This window comes from Lepisma saccharinum, chromosome 11, assembly GCF_977018435.1.
Source record: "Lepisma saccharinum chromosome 11, izLepSacc3.1, whole genome shotgun sequence".
Taxonomy (NCBI): Eukaryota; Metazoa; Arthropoda; class Insecta; order Zygentoma; family Lepismatidae; genus Lepisma; species Lepisma saccharinum.
Window position 1 is genome coordinate 20132118 of NC_139239.1, and position 11485 is coordinate 20143602.

Consider the following 11485-nt stretch of genomic DNA (forward strand, 5'->3'; position numbering starts at 1 on the left):
AGTTAGTAACAGCATACACAGGCCCGTAGCCAGGCAGGGGCCAGGGGGGGCTCAGCCCCCCTGACAGGGTCGCCAGCCCCCCCTGACACTGCCTCAAGCCCCCTTGACATTAGCTAAAACTATTTTGTATTCTAATTTGTTTGAGGTGAAGAGTGAAAATGTAGACAGAATATATTATTTTGTTCACAACTTCGTTCGTTCGTCTTGTTTATGGGCAGAAATCTAAGCAGCGGCAAGTATTTAGAAGATTCTCTAGACTTTAGAAAGTTTTTCATAGAGAGCCTTCTTTATCTCTACCTTCCCTGCCCCTGTTGCAGCCTCTCGTTCAGACAGAAATCTGTGACTTTGACGTCATCATCCACATTCCTTCCGCATCTGCGTCAAATGTCAACAGATCCCAAGTTTTATTGCTTTGGCCGGGGATGGAATGCACGGTAGGCACTATGATTCAAGTGAATATTGTACATTTGAACATGTATGATATATATATATATATATATATATATATATATATATCTGTATCATCAAAAATAGTATGGAGTGTGTATTAAGGGATGGTGCAGCAGTCATTAGCACTTCAAGAGATGTTTTAGAAGATATAGAAAAACAAACTGTAGTATTTGTATGATATTTCTAAATTTTATATTTTAAATTAATTTAATGACTCCCGACACACATAATTTACCTTCATTTAATACTATTTTACTTTTGAAAAATGGACTTGGTTTACAAAGCCCCCCTGATAACCCGTGAGCTCTCCCTGGAGGTCAGTTCTAGCTACGGGCCTGAGTATACAAACGGACAATTCCAAAATAAGTAAGGCAATTGTGAAAATACACGTTTCATATCTATATCTTTAATGCCTTCTATTGTAAAATGCTTCTTTTTATGTCAATTATAGGTATATCATCATCAGTATTCTAACATGAATTATTTTTTGGTAAACTTTATTCCTTTCTTCAGTTTTTGGAAACAATCAAAAGTTAATGGAAACATGGCCTCCACCTAACGTTTCACGAAACGTAGGGTATATTCTGTGACAATGTTGAGACTACAGCACTGCCTGCCTATTTGTAGCATGTAACAAATTCGCGATACATCTAACCTTCTCCTCTATTCCCTAAATTTCCACCTATAATTGAAATAACGTTCAGTATCGATTAAATTAATATATCTGAGAAAGACCAAATTCGATATTGGCGTAGTTGTGACAAGAAAGAATGACATGGTTCCTTTTTTGCACGCCAATAAGCGTTTGAAATGTAAAGGAGTAAATATTTTTCAATCTTAATATAGATATGTTTTAGTTTCCGCTGTTGATTTGCCTTGAGGAAGCGATCGGTAAAGTGTCGCTTCCAACCAGCTTATTGCAAAGTGGGAGAAAGTAGTACAGTAAATATAGTACCATTCACGTTAACCACGAAAGACAACGGTTACCTCTCTGTAGAAAGTGAAAGGAAGACTACAAGTTTTATCGCAGACGTTTACATTACTTGTTTATAAAGCAACTTGCGGAAGAGGAAAGGGTTTCGGCAGTTACGTCATGCTTAAGTGAAGAAAACGGAAAGATTTAACTTATTCACCATCACACTACAGCGTACATGCGAAGTTATCACTCTGTCGATATCAGCAGACGATCTGTAAGGTTCGGTTTTGAGAAAAGAACAACGGTACGTAAAATGTCAGGGAGATGCTGCGACCTTGACGGCACGATAAATCGGTTCACGTGACCAGATCTTACTTTCTTCGACTTCGCCGTTAGCGGTGCCACCTGGTTGCGAGATCGGGAAGCTTCGTCGTAAACCTGGCTGCTGCGAAACTTGGGAGCCAGGATTTTTGGACGATTATGGTGCTTTTTTAGAAGGATTTGTGCATGAGAAATGTCCGTGTTGGGACGGTGGTATCGCAAATGTCCAGATCACGCAGAAAAAATCGGAAACGAATCTTCTGCGATTCAGAAACGGTGACTGAACAGAATGCTGTGACCCAATCATCGGAGATACAATACGAGCAGACGGGAGAAAGTGAAAATCGCGTGTATGAGGTAAGACCACTTTCGATTTCTTTGTACATTTCCACGTGTGTAAGTGCTTTAAGTCCTTGCAACAGTATGAAGATGAATTATTTTCGGGGCGAATCCAGCATGCTAAGTAAAATTATGCAATGTAGATGCCACTGTAATTGTACAAAATAATAGATTGTTTTTGTTATGAAACGGCTTGTCACCTCCATTCTGGTGTTTTCCTAGACCAGCAAGGTGTGTCAAAGACCGATGGTCAAAGCTCAGTTTACAGTGGCGGATCTATGCAATTCTTTTAGAGGTGAGACAATTTTCTTTTAGTTGTTACTCACTTATTTGTTAACGATTTGGCAGTTTGTCTCGAATATCGCTTATTTTTATGCGTTAAAGGGGGTCATTTTATAATTCACTCTTAAGTTAATTGTTTGCTTTTAGACATCTCGATGTGCGCGCCCATCGCATCTCTCCTGTTCTGAATTTGCTCATAGCCTTTTTACCATTAAGTCCACTTTATGAACACAGAAAGAATAATTGGGATGAACCTACAGTTTAAAGTGGGGTCCGAACCACTATGTACCTCCACAGTATCGAACCCGGAATCCTTTGTTTACAAAGCGACGGGAGGACTAATTTGCTCATAGCCTTTGTATTCTACTTCTCTACTTCTAAGGCTGTATCAAGGGATCCGAAACCATATTAGTTTGACTTGTTGTTTTTAGTCCACTTTATGAACATATAAGCTAATCGGGACTGAACCTACAGTTTAAAGTGGGATCTGAAACACTGTGCAACGTGCCTCTACCGGGTATAGAACCCGCGACACCTTGATTTAAACCAAGCCTATTTCTTAAGCCATTATATCATTATAGTCGAAACTCACTGAAAGTAATTCAACAGAAGCTCCATATTATTAGCATGCAAACTCAATTGGGCATTGTCCACTGCAGTGGTTTATGCACCCTTCCCTAAGTCCCCATAACATTTTTCACAAAGACCCAATTTATGGTCATTTTGTGTGTTTACCCTCACCTCCTCTCCCCACCACCAGATGGAAAATTCTGGACAAACCCTTGCATACACTGCCTGGACTACCTTCTTGCAGACTAAGTAGGCTCTGGCGTCTGCACTTGCAGCCAAGATAATATTGTGTGGCGCTGGTATTGTGCCCTGCCCATTTGTATATCTGATTGTCCATTCGTCAATTTCATCTTATCACTTTTCACTTTTAATCCTCATCTTCGCAATTAGTAAAACGTGGTAGAAAAAGCGAAGTAAAATAAAACAAAATAAAATTATCCAAATTTAAATAAAGAACTAGGACTGAGCCGATAACAATGCCGATGTATCGATATCGGCCGATATCAGTGGTATCGGTATCGGAAAGTATCGGTTGGAATTTGCTAACGATACCGGCTGATAAGTTTTCATCATTTTTGTCTTTCACGGGATACGTAAAATACTGAGCGATACTTTCGAGGGGTCTAATGTTCTTGTTAATTATGCAAAATTTCAAGTCTAATTTATATTTTGCACCAGTTTTGTGTGAAAATAATCTGAATTTTCTTATAACAAGACATGTGTCGGTTTAGCCCCAAAACAGAAAAACGGCTGCATTAACAGGCAGACTGTTAAGTTTTAACGGTAGAATACTACAGTAACTTTTACGAGTATGACACTCCCATCCCAAAGATAGACTTGCAATTCAATGCACGTGATCTCACGCTAAGATTATTTCGTAAAATGTCTTCCTTTGCTCAGGTCTTCGTCCTGCTTGTATGTCTTCGTGATGTAATAAGTGACGTAAATAACGAGAAAGGAACAGGTTTTTGCGTAACTCCGAACAACACTGGTTCTTGGTGGTCAGTAAAGCTGCGTTCCCGTTGTACGTCGTAATTTGGCTTTCCAAAGCTGTTTAGTTTCTTCTTGGTTATTCAACTTTCTTGTATTTCTGTTTCTGTATTGAAGAATATATTTCAAAACCGTACGAGAAGGGTTTCATTAGATTGATTGAATTGATGTTTTAAGTCCACCTTATGCACAGTAAGGCTAATTGGGACTGGGCGTTTTGTTCCTCTTGGGTAATTTGTGAAGATGGGAATGAGTGAGGAAATGATGAAATTGATTGATTGATTGACAGGTGTGCTAACCACTCAGCCACAGGGTCCGGCTGGAAGTTTCGAGTCGGAAGTGGGTCGGGAAGTGAGGACCAACTTAACTACCGTGTGAGACTGGCTTAAGAGTCCCTTCATAGCGTCAGCTTTTAAACTTGGAATGGAGATTTCATCCTCAGATGACAAGAGTTTTAGTTGTTGGTAAGGAGCCGAGGACCGCATTAGTTTTAGAAACTGAGCGAGGGAGGTTTTTTAGCGGAGATCTTTAATTTTCTTCTTAACGCCCTGTCCTCAATTTTGTTCTAGTTAAGGGGCTTAAGCCTGCATTTTGTGACGAGTACAAATAGCCCATGTGCTGACGTACCCATAATTACCGACTGATAGGATAGAAGGGAACCTTTAGATTTCACCGTGCTGTTTACCATTACGAAACGTCCGTTTCGACATACATGTGCTAATGGAACAGGAAACTTGTTTGCAATACGTCTAAACATTGTGACATAAGACCGCAACGGAAGAAGAATGGCGCCGTGCAAAATGCATGAAACCGTTGTCAAATATTGACTTTAGTGAAACATTTGTTGAGTATAGGAATAATGACGAGGCGATAGAGAGTACGATATAGGCGTATGTATAAATCGAGACGAGGGCCAAAGTTTGCTATCCAAGAGCATCATCTTGTTCGGAACTTTAGTAAAGAACGTCACTTCACAGTTTGAGTTCGAACCGTAAAGGAAATCAACTTCCCAGATTTTTATTAACATGCATTTGAATTTAGTCACAATGATGAATAAGTTTCTAATATGGAAAAGGTTTGCTCATTCATCAAAATTACTAAAACATCACAAAAATATTACATGATTGGGATTATTATTATTTTTTATTTTTTTGAAAAAATAATGAAGTGAATATTTGTAGGCATGTAGATACTGTTATGTAGGCTGGTTTTGAAAGTGAACAAATTGTAATTTCCAGTATCTCCCAAAAAGAAAAAAACAAACGATACAATTTTCATAATTTGAAAATTAAATAAATTGGAAAAAGTAATAGATACACTCAAGTATCTGCTTAAATTTTTACACTAATTAAATGAAAGGAATAAGGCAATATTAGCGAGAATCTTGTTCCTGTATATTTCATTATTTTTATTATAATTTTATCTATTATCATTCTTTTTTGACAAATATTTTACTATTATTTATAATTATTCTGCTGTTGACTAACTTTCGGGCCTATAGAAACATTCCTCGTGTCACTCTTCGCAAAACAGTGCCATCTCGTAGATGAAATTAAGATTTCCTGTTGGTGAAGTTGCTCTATGTCCATTGCACCTTCTAATATGGTCTCCAGATTCTACCCAGTTTTCGGAACATCACATTTTTTTAAGTATAAATGGTTGATTCGTTGATTTCGTAAATTTTACTTCGGTTTTCTGCCACTTTCGGCTAATCGCGATGAGGATGAGTGATAAAATTGATGAAGAGGCTGGGATCCTAATCACTCCGCCACAGAGGACGGCTTAAGTAACACATGCTGTTACGTATTTGGAATAAGCTGCAGATTAGATTTTGTTTCCTATTGTCGACAAACGCAAATTGTCCATGACAATATTAATTCTCTCTCTCTCTCTCTCTCTCTCTCTCTCTCTCTCTCTGTCTTATAAGTTTGCAGAGGATAGTTTTGTAATGGTAGAGTTACGAATAGTACTCTCGTTATTTCGTTGGCGATTTTGAATCTTGTATTGTGCAAATAAATTGATTGAATACGGTAGTGGGGCAATTTCGGTACATAGTGTCGGATCCAGAAAGATTTCAATGAAGGAACCCAAGATGATAAAATCATACCCTGTACCTACGCCAATGGCAAAAATTTTCACTATATTTCAATGTGTTTTTAAATTTTATTCGCAGCACTCCTACTGAATAACCGCAGCTAGGGAGAAGTCTTGGACTCATGTCGAAAATTCGAGACGATATCTGCCAACCTGTGGCGGAGTGGTTAGCACCGCGCTCTACGACGCCAGGGATCCGGGTTCGAATCCAGGCCTGGGTATGGCTATTCTTTGTAAGTGTCCTTTCATCAGTCTCAAAAAAGTGACAGAAAAGCGAAGTAAAATAAATCAAATCAATAGTGTCAAGAACAAGAACAGACCCTTCGAGACTTGTCAAGACGAGGCCGAGAACGAGACAAACCTCTGTAATTGATTGATTTAGTTTATTTGTGCCTCTTGGCTGATTTGCGAAGATGGGTGATGAATGATGAAATTGATGAATGGACATTCACAAACAACCAAGCCCGAGCGGGATTCGAACCCGGGACCCTGGGCGTCGCAGCGCGATGTGGTAACCACTCGGCCACAGGGTCCGGCACAAACCTCTGTAAAATCGAGATGAGACCGACACTTGGTGTTCTCTCAATCTCTCTTCCATCCTTTCTATTAGAATATTGCGACGACGAGGAGGAATGAAATGGATGTTGCCTTAATTGATGTTCGAACCGGGGTCTCTAATTTTGCAGTATTATGCTGAGGTTGACGAGACTTTGTTGAACTATAATGTAACCAAAATCAATATATCTTATTTGATTTGATAATTTTATTTAGCGTTGCTTTTCTTCCAGTTTTAACTAATCACGACGATGGGAATGATGATATATGATGAAACTTATATAGGAACACTTACAAAGAACAACCATGCCCAGGCCGGGATTCGAACTCGCGACCCCTGGTGTCGTAGCGCGATGTGCTTACCACTCCGCCACGAAGGTCAGCTCAAAATCATTTTAATATGAGACTAGTAGCCATACCAAGAAGACTGCCCTTAATCGCAGCCAACAAGGTTGTTGAGAATCATTTGTGTACAACAGCATCATCATTAAAGTGATGGATTTCGATTGACGATATTTTGGACCTTAACCTCGGTCGAGACACATCAACATCTTTAGTGTCGAATTTGCTGTTACCTTAGGCTAGGGGAAGGAGGTAATGCAACCACAATCCACTCCCCACTGCCTCCAAATGAAGATGAGCTGTGTTCCAAGTGAGGAACTGAGAAGGTCATTTTTGCCATAGTTTATGGCATATGGACTTTTCAAACAATTCTTCAGGAGTTTTTTCCATGACGTTCGGCTGTAAAATTCGACACCGTATTCCATTAATATTTACAATGCAAAACTTTCCAATAACCGTTTCATTTGTCATGTCAAATCAGAAAATTCCCTGCGTCTTGAGAAACATTTTACTAGTAAGCAACACTGCAGGGTGCTATATTTCGGAACATTTACTTCGGGTGTACCGCAACACTCGAACTCCTCTGACACTGGACTTCACCTCAAACAAGTATGCTACTTATGTGAACAGAATTTTACAATAAATTTCTGACTTTGTTGAAATTATCTTTCACCTAAGTCACTGAAATTTCCCAGCGGAGGGAAATTCCCTCCATTCAAAATATTCGGCGAAACGGTAATTCCAATTTTGCCGAAAATTTTGTTTAGGTGAGATATTTGTCTCTGGGGCATTCGGCGAAACGGGAGTAAATCCAGTCCAGTATACTACCGCCATTTCGAAGTTTTTAGAAGTGATTTCTTTCTTGTATGGTCCATAAAGACAACTTTTGGTGGAATGATAGGCCTACCAAAGCGTAACTCAATACAACATAAATTAACACGATCGGTTCGTCCTTCTGGTCGTGAGAGACAACAATCGATCTAAATTAACCTGCTGATATCTCGAGAACTATCAAATGTGAAATTAGAAATTTTCTAAAATTGAAGATCTACAAAACGCTAATCCTAATGGACTGCAAAAAATACGCATTTCCTGGTGCTTTTCTTTTCATAAGCAATAAATCCACAGTTTCTGGCTTTAGATCAATTGAATATGCTGTTGTGTATTCATTACATATAACATGAAATAAAACAGGGTGCGAAATCATTGAAAACTGGTGGGGGGGAGAAAGTTCTTAATCTACAACACCCCCTCCTTAGATATACATATTTGTAATGTTATTAAAAGTAGAAATAAATTACTCAATTAAAATTTATTATTATTATGGTTATTAATTACATAAAGGAAATTAATTTGTTACTTTTATACATATCAGATAGTGTAAACCAGCTGACTAATTCCTTTCCTAACCGGTTAAAGATGTTAATATATTATGTAATAGTTGAAGTGGTTTTATTATGACTAAGTTTTTGTTTAGTTTGTGCATTATGTTAATATAAATCAATTAGATTTCATACTTATTATTGTCTTGCATTCTTGTTTTACTTTTATTGTGCGAATTGATGTAGATTTGTTAATGAAAATGATCTCTTGAGAGAGAAAACATTCAATACTCACAACCTCACTAATTTGTGTGTGTGTTTTCGATAATATTCTTAGTAAAGTATATTTGAAATTAAAAGTAAATTACTTATCTTTTGTTTGTTATAACAAAAACGCTCCTCCCCGGAAATGTTTGGTGGGGGATTTTTGAAGCCAAGATTTTTGGTGGGGGAAATCCCCCTCGTCCCCCCCAGGATTTCGCACCCTGAATAAAAACTATTGGCCGATGTTTAAAATGAAGAATGATTTTTTTTGTTTCAATATTTTACGATATAAACACAAAATGTAAGACAATTAATACACTCTACAATGCAATTTGATGAAATTTAGTAAATAACTTCATGAGTTACTTTTCGACCGCAGAGTAATCGCAAAAAGCATGTTACTTCTCCATGTTGAGTTCTACAGTCGCTTTTCCATATGCTATGGTAAACATTCTTACCTAGAAATTGTTCTTGTTCAGGTGTTTAATATCTGCATATTGTGACACTATCGTTTTACTGTTTCACATTCTAGTGATTGCGCACAACACACTTAAGTGTCACCTTGGAGACAGGCCGGATTGCATTCGCCTGTCTACTGGAGCGAAACAATCGATATATCTTGAACCTTCAATATCTTTGAATCACCCAAAGACACAAACATATCGTTTGGTGGTTCTGAGAGAGATATCAAATAACAACTTCATTCGGCAAGTTATCATCGATTGGACTATTATTCATTGGTATACTCGAGTCAAGAATCGAACCATTAAATACATCTTGATAACTCACAAAGGTGCTTATATGAAATTTTGTGAATTGAAGTAAGTAGCAAGTTTCTGTATAATGGAATATTTAATATGTTGATCGACGTGCCAGAGAAATCCAAACAATTGTTAGCAACAATCAATATTATAGTGATCTCTCGTTAACAAATAAATGGACAGGTTAAAGCTACAGTGGTGTTAGACACTTTAAAAAAAAGACTTAGACACAGAAACCAGATCGAGATAAGTCAATCTGTTAACAGAAAACGTGAAGTAAGTCAGAGATTGATTCAATTGGCAACAGATGACAGTTGAAGTTCTAGTGATAAAGGAAACAGTCCTTGTGTTCAGCAGCAAAGTGCTGTGAGCCAGACTTTTTTTTTTTTGTTTTTTTAAAGTGATTTACACCACTGTAACTTTAACCCGTCCAAGTATAGAAATATACGTATTTTGTTAAATATCCACAAAGTAACAACTTCATAAAACACTAATTATCTCGATTTGTCTATTTAGAAAACTATAAGAAATACAAATGTAATATATTGTATATCGAAATTTGATTCAAATTACGAAATCAATACGATATGCTACGACCCTTTCCAAGTTGGGTAAAACACTTTCTATACTTATCAAACTAAATTACTATATCTTAAAAGATATGTACTTCAAACTTTTTAATATCCTTAAAGAAGTCTCTGTGTTGTTTGTTAATTGTAAATCTGAATTGCATTCACAAATTGTTGAAATGAAGATAAATCATTAACGTGATGCAAGATTACTTCATTACTTGAACTCGTAGCCCATTGCTAGTTCCTTGGGCGGGGTCACAATTCAATATTTTTTTTGTAATCATATTTTTAAAAGGAAAATTCAACGCACGTGTACGTATATATTGAATAATAAATTGCACAAGTAAAAGTATAATAGTCGTCTTCTTCAGCATGTGGATATGCCAGTTTTGTAATTAGTGCTCATGCAAAATATCGGTACATTTTCTTCGTTGTTTAGACAAAGTGCAGCGCCAGCGTGGCCCAAAATTCCCAAAATGCGAGAATTTAGCAAGTCACCCCTGCCAATGGACCTAAAAACACACCACTAGAAATTTGGGATCCGAGCGACATTTTCCGGCCGTACACCACGTGTTTTTATTTTTCCCATTAGAATAACGTGCCTAGAATGTAAGCGTCCTCACCGGACTTGCTCTATGTCCCTCAAAGGATCTTATCACCTTTTTTTTTTAACTTGAGCTCATGGAAGAACCACAGAATACATATTCATTGAAAAAACATTACATTGGAAATTTATGTGTAACATTATAACAAGATTATGTTAAAATAAAGAGCTAAAGTCACAACTTAATTACTTGGCTATTGGTTATGATAGAAACAGGTTAAGCTCAGTGAGAACATTGCTGTGTGTGTGAAGTGCACACTGCATACCTTTGAGCTCAAGTTTAAAAGAAAATTAAAGTGGTCAGAACCTTTGAGGATCATATAGCAGGTTCACCACGGATACCTACATTCTAGATATGTTATACTTACGGGGAAAATAAAAATTCGTGGGGCACGGCCGAAAAATGTCGCCCGAATCCCAAACTTTAAGGGGGTGTGTTTAGCTCAAATGGCACCCAACTGTGGGGTGACTTGCTTTTGGAAGAAGAAAAAATTGGACCATGTTGCTGCGCTTTGAACTTCCTGTATTGTGTGCATAGCACCATAAAATTTACTATTATTATTGTTGAATTAAATTACTTTTATGTTTTTAAAAATTTTAGTATCACTCACTTTCATCTCTTCTAATCCCGCTTATTTTTGTTTACCATGAATATTGAGTCTGTTTTCATTCTTTTCAGTTCCCACGGTCGTATGGGGTAGCCTTTTTTGCAGCCATGTTATTCCTAACAGCCTCTTCGCCCTTGTGGCTGGTGTTCATTTACATCGGACTGTTCCTTCTAGTGAGCCCCTTCGTCTTCATGACTGTGATGGTGATCCTTCCGCAGCTGCCATTGCTCGTGCTACGGAGGATATCAGCGATACCCATCGAGTCCATTTGACTTCAAAGAATCTGTCGGTTCATCCGTGCTTTTGGCCTTGGCAAAAGTTTATGCAGCGACCTGAACTGCCAGCGATTCTTTGTTGCAATGTTCACAAGGACTACATTAGGTGACACAGCGGTGCCTCTCTTATTTTTAATTGTGCTACAATGTAACTGTAAATTTATGTATTGACTTATTTATATACTGGTATGATATGCAAATAAAGATTACTTCATATGAA

General features: G+C 37.7%; 1 protein-coding gene across 1 annotated transcript; it reads left to right on the forward strand.

Annotated features, from left to right (window-relative positions):
• Positions 1 to 1634: 1634 nt before the first annotated feature.
• On the forward strand, positions 1635 to 11485 carry LOC145995160 (uncharacterized). The gene is made up of 2 exons (XM_083131710.1): positions 1635 to 2044; positions 11062 to 11485. The coding sequence occupies exons 1-2, from the start codon at positions 1874 to 1876 to the stop codon at positions 11260 to 11262; spliced, it is 372 nt and encodes a 123-aa protein (XP_082987836.1). The 5' UTR covers positions 1635 to 1873; the 3' UTR covers positions 11263 to 11485.

Coding starts and splice junctions, on each gene's coding strand:
- LOC145995160 (XM_083131710.1), top strand. CDS start 1,874: ATGAGAAATGTCCGTGTTGGGACGGTGGTATCGCAAATGTCCAGATCA. Junction 2,045..11,061: donor GTGAAAATCGCGTGTATGAG/GTAAGACCACTT, acceptor CATTCTTTTCAG/TTCCCACGGTCGTATGGGGT.